This window comes from Mobula birostris, chromosome 3 (assembly GCF_030028105.1).
Source record: "Mobula birostris isolate sMobBir1 chromosome 3, sMobBir1.hap1, whole genome shotgun sequence".
Lineage (NCBI taxonomy): Eukaryota > Metazoa > Chordata > Chondrichthyes > Myliobatiformes > Myliobatidae > Mobula > Mobula birostris.
Window position 1 is genome coordinate 218,900,853 of NC_092372.1, and position 15,301 is coordinate 218,916,153.

The 15,301-nt window shown below is 39.8% G+C and overlaps 1 protein-coding gene across 7 annotated transcripts in view; it reads right to left on the reverse strand.

The window, feature by feature from the left end:
* Positions 1–7,257: 7,257 nt before the first annotated feature.
* Positions 7,258–15,301, reverse strand: part of gjc2 (gap junction protein gamma 2) — a 125,845-nt gene continuing 117,801 nt past the window's right edge. For all 7 annotated transcript variants that reach the window (XM_072254146.1, XM_072254145.1, XM_072254144.1 and 4 more), the window contains one exon: positions 7,258–9,746. In XM_072254146.1, the coding sequence (XP_072110247.1) occupies positions 8,488–9,726 (1,239 nt within the window). In that variant the 5' untranslated portion in view covers positions 9,727–9,746 and the 3' untranslated portion in view covers positions 7,258–8,487. The remainder of the gene's footprint in view (positions 9,747–15,301) is intronic.

The window sequence follows — 15,301 nt, forward strand, 5'->3', positions numbered from 1 at the left end:
TGGTGGATTGATGTTTTTCTTTTATGGAAGCTTGTATGATGTATAGCTCTGGGGTTGTGCTCCCAATGGGTTTTTTTTTCTCGTTTTTCTTTTAGTTAGTAGGAGTTCTTTCAAAAAAAAAATCTTAACCCTTTATTTTTTCTTCTTATTATTAATACATTGCTTAGCTTTGTTAATCAGTCATTAGCTAATTTAATTCTTCATTGTACATATTGACATATTGACTTGATTACCTTAATGTATTTTTGTTGATCTTTAAGAATAATTAATAAAAAAGATTTTAAAAATGAAATGAAAAAAAAATTCCTAGGCTTACACATAGCCCTCTATTTTTCTAAGCTCAATGTACCTATCCAAAAGTCTCATAAAAGACACTATCGTATTCACCTCCACCACCGTTGCCGGCAGCCCATTCCACGCACTCACCACTCTCTGCGTAAAAAACTTACCCCTGATATCTCCTCTGTACCTATTCCCCAGCACCTTAAACCTGTGTCCTCTTGTGGCAACCATTTCAGCCCTGGGAAAAAGCCTGACTATCCACACAATCAATGCCTCTCATCATCTTATACACCTCTATCAGGTCACCTCTCATCCTCTGTCACTCCAAGGAGAAAAGGCCGAGTTCACTCAACCTGTTTTCATAAGGCATGCTCCCCAATCCAGGCAACATCCTTGTAAATCTCCTCTGCACCCTTTCTATGGCTTCCACAAACTTCCTGTGGTGAGGCGACCAGAACTGAGCACAGTACTCCAAGTGGGGTCTGACCAGGGTCCTATACAGCTGCAACATTACCTCTTGGCTCCTAAATTCAATTCCACGATTGATGAAGGCCAATACACTGTATGCCTTCTTAACCACATACTCAAACTGCACAGCTGCTTTGAGAGTCCTTCTTCTGACAGCCCTCCACACTAACCACAACACCTCCAACCTTTGTGTCATCAGCAAACTTGCTAACCCATCCCTCCACTGCCTCATCCAGGTCATTTATAAAAATCACGAAGAGTAAGGGTCCCAGAACAGATCCCTGAGGCACACCACTGGTCACCGACCTCCATGCAGAATATGACCTGTTTACAACCCCTCTTTACCTTCTGTGGGCAAGCCAGTTCTAGATCCACAAAGCAATGTCCCCTTGGATCCCATGCCTCCTTACTTTCTCAATAAGCCTTGCCTAGGGTATCTTATCAAATGCCTTGCTGAAATCTATATACACTACTTCTACTGCTCTTCCTTCATCAATGTGTTTAGTCACATCCTCAAAAAATTCAATCAGGCTCGTAAGGCACGACCTGCCCTTGACAAAGCCATGCTGACTATTCCTAATCATATTATATGTCTCCGAATGTTCATAAGTCCTGCCTCTCAGGATCTTCTCCATCAACTTACCAACCACTGAAGTAAGACTCACTGGTCTATAATTTCCTGGGCTATCTCTACTCCCTTTCTTGAATAAAGGAACAATATCCGCAACCCTCCAATCCTCCGGAACCTCTCCCGTCCCCATTGATGATGCAAAGATCATCGCCAGAGGCTCAGCAATCCCCTCCCTCACCTCTCACAGAAGCCTGGGGTACATCTCATCCGGTCCCGGCGACTTATCCAACTTGACGCTTTCCAAAAGCTAGAGCACATCCCCTTTCTTAATATATACATGCTCAAGCTTTTCAATCCACTGCAAGTCATCACCACAATCACCAAGATCCTTTTCCGTAGTGAATACTGAAGCAAAGTATTCATTAAGTACCTCTGCTATCTCCTCTGGTTCCGTACACACTTTCCCACTGTCACACTTGGCAGGTCCTATTCTTTCACATCTTATCCTCTTGCTCTTCACATACTTGTAGAATGCCTTGGGGTTTTCCTTAATCCTGCCTGTCAAGGCCTTCTCATGGCCCCTTCTGGCTCTCCTAGTTTCCTTCTTAAGCTCCTTCCTGTTAGCCTTATAAAAATCTTCTGGATCTCTAACATGACCTAGCTCCCTGAACCTTTTGTAAGCTTTTCTTTTCTTCTTGACTAGATTTATTACAGCCTTTGTACACCACAGTTCCTGTACCCTACCATAACTTCCCTGTCTCATTGGAACATACCTATGCAGAAATCCACACAAATATCCCCTGAACATTTGCCAAATTTCTTCTGTACTTTTCCCTGAGAACATCTGTCCCCAATTTAAGCTTCCAATTTCCTGCCTGATAGCCTCATAATTCCCCTTACTCCAATTAAACACTTTTCTAACTTGTCTGTTCCTATCTATTTCCAATGCTATTGTAAAGGAGATAGAATTATGATCACTATCTCTAAAATGCTCTCCCACTGAGAGATCTGACACCTGACCAGGTTAATTTCCCAATACCAAATCAAATACAGTCTCTCCTCTTGTAGGCTTATCTACATACTGTGTCAAGAAACCTTCCTGAACACACCTAACAAGCTCCACTCCATCTAAACCCCTTGCTCTGGGGAGATGCCAATCGATATTTGGGAAATTAAAATCTCCCATCATGACAACTCTGTTATTATTACACCTTTCCAGGATCTGTTTCCCTATCTGCTCCTCAATATCCCTGTTACTATTGGGTGGCCTATAAAAAACACCCAGTAAAGTTACTGACCCCTTCCTGTTTCTAACCTCCACCCACAGAAACTCCGTAGACAATCCCTCCATGACGTCAACCTTTTCTGCAGCCGTGACACTATCTCTGATCAACAGTGCCACGCCCCTACCTCTTTTGCCTCCCTCCCTGTCCTTTCTGAAACATCTAAAACCCGGCACTTGAAGTAACCATTTCTGTCCCTGAGCCATCCAAGTCTCTGTAATGGCCACCATATCGTAGTTTCAAGTTCTAATCCATGCTCTAAGCTCATCTGCTGTGTTCACAATACTGGTTATAAAATAGACACATCTCAAACGGTCCGTCTGAGCTCATCCCTTCTCTATCACATGCCTATCCTCCCTCACACACCGTCTCCAAGCTTTCTCTATTTGTGAGCCAACCACCTCTTCCCCAGTCTCTTCAGTTCGGTTCCCACCCCCCAACAATTCTAGTTTAAACTCTCCCCAGTAGCCTTAGCAAACCTCCCCGCCAGGATGTTGGTCCCCCTGAGATTCAAGTGCAACCCGTCCTTTTTTTATAAGTCACACATGCCCCAAAAGCGGTCCCAATGATCCAGAAATCTGAATCCCTGCCCCTTGCTCCAATCCCTCAGCCACGCATTTATCCTCCACCTCATTCTGTTCCTATACTCACTGTCACGCGGCACAGGCAGTAATCCCAAGATCACTACCTTTGCAGTCCAGCTTCTCAACTTCCTTCCTAACTCCCTGTAGTCTGCTTTCAGGACCTCTTCCCTTTTCCTACCTATGTCATTTGTACCAATATGTACCACGACCTCTGACTGTTCTCCCTCCCACTGAAGGATATCGCGGACGCGATCTGTACTTTCTCTGTAACTAAGGGTTTATCCTGCATTCTGTTATTGTTTTACCTTGTAGTACCTTAATGCATTGTTGTGATGATTTGATCTGTATATAAGGTATGCTAGATAGTTTTTTTCTCTGTATCTCGGTACATGACAATAATAAACCAATTTACTTCATGAGCTGCACCAAAATCCAACCTTAATGCTCCCTATCTGAGAGCTACAGCAACATTACAGGACTACAATTAGAAGTCTACATCTGAGAGAAATACGAGAATGAAAATTGGTGGATCTTCATGTATTATGGTTGACCTCCACTGTTTCATACAGCCCATTACTGATATACAGTATAAACCTAGGTTGTGAATGTTCAACTCAATCCTGTTGGTATCCAACAAGTATTTCATAGTATCATTCATTAATAATCAGCTTACAATATTTTTGTTCAATTACTAAACTGTCTTTTGATTGTTGCAAGTTTTGGTTACTATGAAAATGCATGTGCAGAAAAAGCAGCTATCCTTTACAATTTATAGATCATGTTGTACTTAATTTATCTAATTTTGTCCATGAGTAAGGAGCCAAATTATAATTATCTATCTTTTGTAGCTTAAAAATTATTCCTCTGATGTCAGTGTACAGTTCTGTAAAGAGAAGTAGCAACAAATGGTGGCTGGGGCATTGAAAAACCTATATGTGAAATAGTAACAGGATTTTTCTCATCTTACCCAAGAATTGTCCAGCTTAGTTTAAACCAGCATGGATTGTTCATATCTGCTCTGCTGTATTATATATTTCAAAATAACAGATACATATCTCATAGATATTAGTTACATTTAAAGAGAAGGCACAAGTGCTGAAAACCCAAAGCATGAAATGATAGAAATGCCCTGAAGGTCTTAATGAGATACTAAACTTTCCTTACAAGATCAACCCTGATCTTTTCAAGATCAACTTTTTGTGTTTATCCAGCAGTTTAAAAAGTAATAACTGGACTCACAAAATGAATGAAAAATAGTGAATACCTAGCCACTGATTCCTTTTTAAATTTTCTTCACTAACTTTCTTTTCATGGTATCATTGCAATTACATTGGATCTAATAATGCAGTTAATATTACCTTCACTTAATTCTCATCATGCAAATTTATATCTAAGGAATTTAGAATAATTTTCATCAGTTAAGGCACTTAGAAGAAAAAAATCCTTCTTTAAAAGTCACACTAGCTGAAAAACTCAATGCAAACAGATTGATCCTGATTTTCAATGCACAGGAAAATAGAATTCACAGTAGCAGATCATATCAATGGGCTGATTTATTGCCAATGTCCATTTATAATGTGTTAACTATAGACCAGTCTTCCTGAGCATGTATTTCATGCGTAAACCAATCACTTCCATTATCCTGAGCTGACTGCACTTTGAAAACTGTTGATGCAGATTTTTTAAAAAAATGCTTGAAATCAGAAATTTAAAAATAGGAAAACAAAGCAAGTTAATTCACATCTAAGGGCAAGTTAACTATACTCCAGTAGTGTGTGTGCCTGTATGATTGGGAATACTGCAATAACATGATGCTATTTTGTAATCAGCCACAGAACAAAGTGGGAAAATGCATTTAATCATGAACCATTAACAAACAGAATATAAAATTATTTAAAAATGGAATTAAAAAAGCAATTGTATGCATTGTATGGTAAACAAAACAGGACTGGAGCAGCAAATGGTCTTTTTAACCACTGAAATAATCCATTAAAACAACTATAAATTGAAAACTCAGAAAATATCACTGATTGAGTAACTTTTTTACAGGCTAAGTTGTTCTTCATCTGCCCATTGAAAATTAGCAGTTGGTGGCTCAATACTGTAGTCTCTGGGAGCTCCTGATTTCAGTGGTAGGTTTTTGTGGAATATCACAAATAAAGGTCAGCTACTTCCACAGAAGGAAATAAACAAGAATGGAGAGAACTAGATTTCCAAGAAACAGTGCAATCCCCAAGCTGTTTACTTATTGGCTCAAGAAGGACCAGGGAGATTTAGGAGCAATTCAATTGAAGCCTACTCATCTTCACTGCTACTGCTCGTGAACAGTTAAAGGAGACCAGAGAAGAAAAACTTAACCTAATATTTTATTTACAGGCACAGAGTGGCATCCGTTGTGGCTTACTGCTAACAAAATATCACTGTGTATATTACATGATTGCACGTTCTTTATGAAACTGAACAATTGTTTCTTTTGTTAACTACCATAAATTTCGAGATTATACTGAAATGGCTAATACAAAACTGGCAACATAAATAACCCACATTTGTAGTTAATGTCATTTGGAATGAATTTTCAACAAGAAAATTCTATGAAACATAGATGACATTGTTATGAAAACAGGTATAATTTAAATGAAACAAATGCATAAGTAACTTTCAGAACCTGACCATCCATATCACCAATAAAGCCCATAGCAGTAAATAAAAGCTATGAATCTAAATCTTACAACTGGTTCAAATTACTATTGCCATAAATTAAATGTACATTTTTTTTTTTTTGCTTCCATTTATCTGTTGCACGTCTAACTTCCTTTTACAATTCAGCTTATTTCCCCAATCTGCAAAGGATGAGAGTATAAATAGTAATATTGGGTTACAAATGATAAGATTTTATCAAAGAAAAAAGGTAAATGTTGTAAATTTTGACAAATAATAAGACAATCTAATCACCTGCTCCACCTTTCAAATTCAATGCCAATACCATTATCAAATACCTCATAAACATCTTAGAAAACATATATCAGAAACTTTAACAGCCACATAAATATTGTGGGAACAAGAGCTGATTAGAGGTTGAGTAGCCTATAAAAAGTAAATCACTTTGTAGTCTCCAAATATTTCCTTTATTGATAGTAGTCTGTGGCTGCAGTATGGAACAAATACAAAATGCATTATCCTGCTAAGACTGCTTCAATTCACCTACCAAACTAACAATTACCATAATCAAAATAGAAAATGGAAGCAAGCAAATGGCAATGCCACCACCTACAAGATTCCCTCTAAGTCAAACAGCTTACTGACTTGAAAGTGTATCACAACTCTTGTTGGGTCGGAATTCTGGAGATCCCTGGCTATAGTACATTCTCTAGAAAATCTGCAGCAGTTCAAGAGGGCTTCTGAAGACGATCAGGTAATGGGCAATAAGTGTTGGCCCTATCATCCGATTCTGAGAAAGAGTAAACAGAGAAGTACTGGGTGTGGATTAAGTAAATAGCTCTTTTATTGTACAGGTGCATTCTTTTGTGCGAACATTTTCTGTGATTAAACTGTGTGATATCTCAAACGTTTTATCTCTTTTACCTAACAAATTTTGCCAAACAGGTTATCAGAACTTCCAGGTTGTATACTAAATGTTTCAGGATTATTTCTCTTTGCTGGAAATTAGTAGAATAATCAGGGGTGCAGTGCTAGCCGGAGCACATCCGGCACCTCTTTAAGAAAAAAGCTGAAATAAATAAGCTAATTAATTAGGTGCCAACCAGGGTGATTTAAGTATCTCAGAAACTGATGATCTCCTGGGATTTTTACGCACAACAGACTCTGGAGTTTACAAAGAATGGTGCCAAAAACAAAAAAAATCCAGTGAGTGGGTGTTCTGTGAGCGAAAACATCTTGTTAAATCCACTCGCTGGATGTCTTTTTTGTTTTTGGCACCATTCTTTGTAAACTCCAGAGTCTGTTGTGCGTAAAAATCCCAGGAGATCAGCAGTTTCTGAGATACTGAAATCACCCTGGGCAGCACCTGATTAATTAGCTTGTTTATTTCGGCTTTTTTCTTAAAGAGGTGCCGGACGTGCTCCGGCTAGCACTACACCCCTGAGAATAATCAATGACAAGCTGTCATTGTAGTTTATATTGTGACTTTTAGCTGAAGGGTAGTACAGCACACGCTTTTACTTTTGAGTGCAGTCATATCAATCAGTCTTCAATATATGCAATGGTATAAAGGCCAATACATTCTACTAACCAACACAATTTTATGAAAATTGTACAATAGCGTTTTAAGGTAATGGCAACATTCTCGGAAATTTTAACCAGAATCTGCCAATCTTTTATGTTGAAAAGGCATTAACTACTCACCTCCCAATTTCTTAATTGCAAAAGTGAAATACCTCAAAAAATGACAAATTTCTTTCCTTTCCACTGGTCAACATCTCTCATAAAAAAATGTACAATTTTTGTAACATTAGTTTTTTTGAACAAAATCACCAAAACTGGATTCAAACTGAAATAATTCAGACAACAACAAATAAATATACAAATAGAAGGAATTTAAGTCAAGAAAATTTCACCTTTTAGATCTGGAAGAGGGCATAAGAGTGTAGGATTGAGGAGACAATTTCTGTCACATTGAAGGAACAACAATAAAATATGGTTAAAAAGAACCACAGCTTTTAAAAATTATGTCAGTATGCATATTTCCATTTTTAAACTTATAATTTAGAGAAACCATGTTTTTAACTCTACTTCCCATGACCATAATGTGGAAAATTTACTGTAAAATAAAACTAACTTGAGTAATCGTTTCTCTTTGCAAAGTAGGCACAAGGCAAATCAGATAAAGATGGTGAATATTAGCCCAACAGCTATTTAAAATAAAGACAACTGTTACCTGTCAGTACAGAAACATATTAGTACAATAAACCACAGTTGCTACTATAGTTTGATGTTGAGCTTAAGCAGATTCCAAACATTTTGGAAGGAAACACACTTTGAATCTAATAGCACGTCTTATTTTACAGTTCAGAGAACTGGTACGCAGATAATTGTGCCTGATTATCTGGGTCCTTTGTTGATTTTAATGATTAGGAAATCAGGCACATGACTAATTATTTGATTAATCCTGCTGTGAAAAATTTTATGCTGAAAGCATTGAAACATATAGTCTTGTCCAAAGAACCAAACAGTTATAATAGTTACGCAATAGATAGCAGATTGCTGTAAAATATGCAGGAAGTAGCTAACACCATTTTGTTATAAATGGACTTTCTGTAAACATAATTGAATATAAAACAAGTTAAATCCAAACAGATGTTTTTCCATCTCCAGATTTGCTGCTGGAGCTGTCTTTTTCTGAACCAGGTTTAGGCTTAGCTCCTTGTTTCTCATGGGCAGCATTGACACGGTTCTGCTCTGCTACAGTACCTCCTGATGCTGGGCTGCTGGTCCTGGACTTCTGTGCATTTTCTTGCATGTTATAACCCTGAAAGGCAATGTCCAACTGTTCCTGGGCAACTTTCAGGTGTTTGTGGAGCCTGGCTAAGTCAGGTGGAATGTTATCATCTGGACTAGTGGACGGATGATCTCGAGCTACATTAGTTAAACGTGGTTCCTGAGCCACAAGACCATTGGGAACCTTGGTGGACTTGTCTGATTTGACTACCAGATTGTACCCTGGTGGTGATGATGGAATGTTCCGAGGGTAGTGGTAAGGAAAAGGTCGATTGTTGTTCTGGCTCTGCCGTTTGCTACGAATGACATCTCTGATGGTTCCAAAGCCCAGATGAAGCATCTCACAGATATTAAGAATCAAACAAAGACAACTGACAACATACATTACAATGAGGAAGACTGTCTTCTCTGTAGGTCGGGAGACAAAACAGTCCACTGTATGAGGACAAGGATTTCTAGTGCAGACATACGATGGATTAACTTCAAATCCATACAGTAAATATTGTCCCATTAAGAAACCTACCTCAAACATTGCCCTGAAAATTAACTGGAAAACATACATTTTCATCAAACCTTCTTGCAAGATACGTCGTCTCCCATCATGTTTTTGATCATTTCGAGCCTCTTTTTTCTCGCTTCCTGTTTCTTCATAGATCATTGGCTCTTCCTCATCTTCATCCTCCGTATGTTCTGGATTTCGGTGGACTTGCCACCTTATGGTTGGTATTTTCTTCTTTTTGAAGAACCTGTTCCTTTCTTCTTCTTCAGTGGATCTGGCGATTCTATGGATAGCATAACCCAGATACATCACAGACGGAGTTGATATCATGATGATCTGGAAAACCCAGAATCTCACATGGGAAAGAGGTGCAAATGCATCATAGCAGACATTCTCGCAACCAGGCTGTTTGGTGTTGCAGACAAACTTACTCTGTTCATCGGAATAAATGGACTCCCCTCCAACTGCAGTCAGCACAATGCGGAATATAATCAGCACTGTCAGCCATACTTTGCCAACAAAGGTAGAATGGTTGTGTATTTCTTCAAGAAGACGTGTTAAAAAGGCCCAGCTCATATTTGTCATAAGGGCTTCTCATCTAATAGCTGTAAGAGAACAAAAATAAAATAGATTGATCAAACTGCATAGTTGCAAGTGAGAGATAATTGTAAACATGAATTTGTAAACTTAAATCCCAAAGTGCAAGGAAGCAGTACATTTCCATTCATTGAGCATAAATATCTTTCATACCTTTAGAATGTCACAAGAAAAATTATTAAGCCAATGGGTTGCTTTTGAGGGAAAGATAACATTGTTAAATAGGAATATAACACAATATCATTAGACATAGGAGCAAACTTAGGCCATTCCATCCAGTGGGTCTGCTCTGCCATTTGATCATGGCTGATGCATTTCCTTTTCAACCCATTCTCCTGCATCTCCCCACAACAGGGCAGGAGGCAAATAGTCGGAATAAAGGAAGCCTTTTCTGGTTGGCTGCTAGTGACTAATGGTGTTCCACAGTAACCTGTGTTGAGACAGCTTCTTGTTACATTATATGTCAATGACTTAGATGATGGAATCGATGGCTTTGTGGCTAAGTTTGCAGATGATACGAAGGTGAGTGGAGGGGCAAGTAGCTTTGAGGAAGTAAAGAGGCTACAGAAGGATTTAGAGAGATTTGGATAACGAGTAAAGAAGTGGCAGATGGGATACAGTGTCAGGAAGAGTATGGAAAAATAAAAGCATAGACTATTTGTGGAATGGGGAGAACATTCAATAATCTGAGGTGCAAAGGGACTTGGTTGCCTTTGTGCAAGATTTCCAGAAGGTTAATTTACAGATTGAGTCGGTTGTGAGAAAGGCAAATGTGATGTTAGCATTCATTTCAAGAGGACAGAATATAAAAGCAAGGATGTAAACTGAGGCTTTATAAAGCACTGGTGAAGCCTCACCAATGAGGCTTTGGGACCCTTATCTTAGAAAAGGTGTGCTAACATTGGAGAGACATTTCTCCTCATTTCCACTCTAACCTCCAACCTCTTTTCTGAGTGTAGCCCCCCTGGCCAGCCTCAGGGTCTCTCGGCTCGCTGCTGTCTAGGGAAACAGCCCTCGATCCCGCCAAACTGGGGAATCGTTTGTGTGGATGCTGTGTGATGTACCCCATCCCGGCCAAATAACAGACAATACACCAGATATGATTAAATGATTTACAATTTATAGATATTACTGGAACTATATAATTAATAGAGAATAAAATATAAAAGGAAAATAAAAGGCGCCACACTTATCAAAATTCAATCTCTTCGTGCACAAACAGTTGGAGCTCAGGACCCTTCTCCTTCACAATGCGACCCCTCGGACCACCTCAACCGGTCGCCTGGGACCAACAACGGTGGTCGACCAGACGCTCCACACAAGTCCGTTTCCGTCTCCTCTCCTTGGGGTCCGACCCTGTTAGTGGACTCACAGCACCTGGTCTATCCTCTGTCTCTCCCTCCTGCCTTCTCCTCCAACCCCCCCCCCCCCCCCGCGCATACAATATCTTACAGACACACCAAAACATAACAACTATCCCAATTGGTTCATAACGTCTTCTTATCAGTAACGTGATTCAAACAAACTGCTAGCGGGAGGACTTTCTCATCCTTTAACATAACAAAGAAGCCCTTTCAATTATAACATAACAAAGAAGCCATTTTAATTAGACTACGCAGTAACATATAAAAAAAACCCTCACATGAGGTTGTGCCCTCTGGTCTGAGATACATCTTCTCTACATCCACTTATCAAGGCCTTTCAACATTCGATAGGTTTCAATGAGGTTACCCCTCATTCTTCTGAATTCCAGTGAGCAGAGGCCCAAGCCATCAAATGTTCCTTATATAACAAGCCTTTCAATCCCGGAACCATTTTCGTGAACCTCCTTTGAACCCTCTCCGATATCAGCACATCCTTTCTTAAATAGGGGTCCAAAACTGAACACAATACTCCCAAGTGAGGCTTCAACAGTGCCTTATAAAGTCTGAACATTACATTTTTGTTTTTATATTCTAGTCCTCTTGAAACAAATGCTAACAATGCATTTGCCTTCCTCACCACTGACTCAACCTGCAAGCTAACCCTTAGGGAACCCTGCACAAGATCTCCCAAGTCCCTCTGCATCTTGGATTTTTGAAATTTCTCCCCATTTAGAAAATAGCCCACACTTTTATTTCTTCTTCCAAAGTGCATGACCATTCATTTCACAACATTGTATTCCACTTTTTGTCCATTCCCCTAATCTGTCTAAATCTTTCTGCAGCCTCACTGTTTCCTCAACACTACCTGCCCTTCCACCTATCTTTGTACCTTCCACAAACTTGGTCACAAAGCCATCAATTATGTCATCCAAAAGAAATGGTCCCAACACTGGTCCTTGTAGTCACCAGCAGCCAGTCAAAAAAGGCTCCCTTTATTCCCACTCTTTGCCTCCTGCCAATCAACCAATACTCAATCCATGCTAGTATCTTTTCTGTAACCATGGGCTCTTATCTTGCTAAGCAGCCTCAAGTGTGGCACCCTGTCAAAGGCCTTCTGATAATCCAAGTACACAATATTCACCAATTGTCGTTTGTCTATCCTGCTTGTTATTTCCTCAAAAAATTCCAACAAATATGTCAGGCAAGATTTTTCCTAAAGGAAACCATGCTGACTTTGACCTATTTTGCCAAGTCCCTACAAGTATCCAAAAAATCATCCTTAGTACTCAGCTCTAATTTCTAGCTAAGCATAGCATGCAGTCAGACTGTCAGGAAAGGAAGGCAGATGACAGAACAAAGTTGCAGCCAGCAGGGTGAATATCAGTATATTAGGGATACAGAATCAAAAAGGGTAGCAAATACAGTACTCAAGTGTTACATCTCAATACACGGAGAATAAGAAATAAGATGGATGATCTTGTTGCTCCATTACAGATTGTCAGGTATGATGTTGTGGCCATCACTGAATCATGGCTGAAGAATGGTTGTAGTTGGGAGCTAAATGTCCAAGGTTACACGTTGTATCGGAGGGATAGGAAGGTAGGCAGATGGGGTGGTGTGGCTCTTCTGGTAAATAATGGCATCAAATCAGTAGAAAGATGTTGCAAGGGATCGGAAGATGTTGAACCCTTGTGGGTTGAGTTAAGAAACTGCAAGGGTAAAAGGACTCCGATGGTGGTATATATAGGCCTTCCAACAGTAGTGGGGATGTGGACCACAGATTACAACAAAAAATAGAAAGGGCGTGTCGAAAGGGCAATGTTACGATAGTCATGGGAGATTTCAACATGCAGATCATTTTGGGAAAATCAGGTTGGAAATGGATCTCAAGAGAGTGAGTTTGTTGAATGTTTACGAGATGGCTTTTTAAAGCAGTTTGCTGTTGAGCCTACTAGGGGATCAGCTACACTGGATTGGGTGTTACATAATGAACTGGAGGTGATGAGGAGCTTAAGGTCAAAGAACCCTTTGGAGCCAGTGATCACAATATGATTGAGTTCAACTTGAAATCTGATAGGGAGAAAGTAAAGTCTGATGTAGCAGTATTTCAGTGGAGTAAAGGAAATTAAAGCGGTATGAGAGTAGAGTTCGCTAAAGTAAATTGGAGGGAGATGCTGGCAGGGATAACAGAAGAGCAGCAAAGGCTTGAGTTTCTGGGGAAAATGAGGAAGGTACAGAACATATGTATTCCAAAACTTAAATGGCAAAATAGTACAACCGTGGCTGACAAAGGAAGTCAAAGGTAATGTAAAAGCAAAAGAGAGAGCATACAACAAAGCAAAAATTAGAGGGAAGACAGAGGATTGGGAAGCTTTTAAAACTCTACAGTGAGCAACTAGAAGCATTAATAAGAAGGAAAAGATGAAATATGAAAGCAAGCTAGCAAACAATATCAATATGGATAGTAAAAGCTTCTTCAAGTATGTAAAAAATAAAAGAGAAATGAGAGTGGATATAGGACCACTAGAAAATGAGGCCGGAGAAATAATAACGGGGGACAAGGAGATGGCAGATGAAATAAATGAGTATTTTGCATCATTCTTCACTGTGGAAGACCTTAACAGTGTGCCAGATGTTGAAGAATGTGTGGGAAGGCGAAGGTACTCAAAAAGCTGAAAGACCTAAGTCACCCAGATCAGATGAACTGCACCCCAGGGTTCTGAAAGAGGTAGTGCTAGGGATTGTGGAGGCATTAGTAATGATCTTTCAAAAATCATTGGACTCTGACACGGTACCAGAGGACTGGAAAATTGCAAAGGTCAAAATTGCAAAAGAGGAAGGCAGCAAAAAGGGAATTATAGACCAGTTAGTCTGACCTCAATGGTTGGGAAGATGCTGCTGTCAATTGTTAAGGATGAGGTTATGGAGTACTTGGTGACACAGGACAAGATAGGACAAAGTCAGCATGGTTTCCTTGAGGGAAAATCTTTCCCAACAAACTTTAGGAATTGTTTGAGGAGATTACAGGTAGGAAAAATAAAGGGAGTGCAGTGGATGTTGTATATTTGGACTTTCAGAAGGCCTTTGACAAGGTGCCACACATCAGACTGCCTACCAAGTTAAGGGCCCATGCTATTACAGGGAAGCTACTGTCATGGTTAGAACACTGGCTGATTGGTAGGAGACAGCGAATGGGAATAAAAGGATCTTTCTGGTTGGCTGCCAGTGAGTAGTGGTGTTTCACAGGAGTCGGTGTTGGGAACGCTCCTTTTTATGCTGTATATAAATGATTTAGATGATGGAATAAATGGCTTTGTTGCCAGGTTTGCAGATGGTACAAAGATTGGGGTAGGGGCAGATCGTGTTGAGGAAACGGGGAGGCTGCAGAAGGACTTAAGATTAGGGGTATGGGCAAGAGGGTGGTAAATGAAATACAATGTTGGAAGATGTATGGTCATACACTTTGGTAATAGAAATAAATGTGCAGACTATTTTCTAAACGAGGAGAAAATCCTAAAATCTGAGATGCAAAGGAACTTGGGAGTCTCTTTGTGCAGAACAACCTAAAGGTTAACTTGCAGGTAGAGCTGGTGGTGAGGAAAGCAAATGCAATGTCAGCATTCATTTCAAGAGGTCTAGAATACAAGAGCAGGGAATGAATACTGAAGCTTTATAAGGCACTGGTAAGGCCTCATCTTGAGTATTGTAAAGTTTTGGGTTCCTCATCTAAGAAAAGATGTGCTGGCATTGGAGAGGGTTAAGAGAAGGTTCACAAAGACGATTCTGGGAATGAAAAGTTTATCAGATGAGGAAAGTTTGATAGCTCTGGGTCTTGACTTGCTGGAATTTAGAAGGATGAGGGGAGATCTTATTGAAACCTTTCAAATATTGAAAAGCTTAGACAAGAGTAGATGTAGAAAGGATGTTCCCCATGGTGGCAGTCTAGAACAAGAGCGTTCAGCCTCAGAATAGAGGGGTGTCTATTTAAAACAGAGATATGGAGAAATTTTTTCAGCCAGAGGGTGATGAATTTGTGGAATTCATTATCACAAGTAGCTGTGGAGGTCAGATCGATGGGTGTATTTAAGGCAGAGCTTGATAGATTCATGACTGGACATGGCATCAAAGGTTGCGGGGAGTGGGGCTGAGGAGGAGAAAAAGGATCAGACATGATTATACCGCACAGCAGACTCGACAGG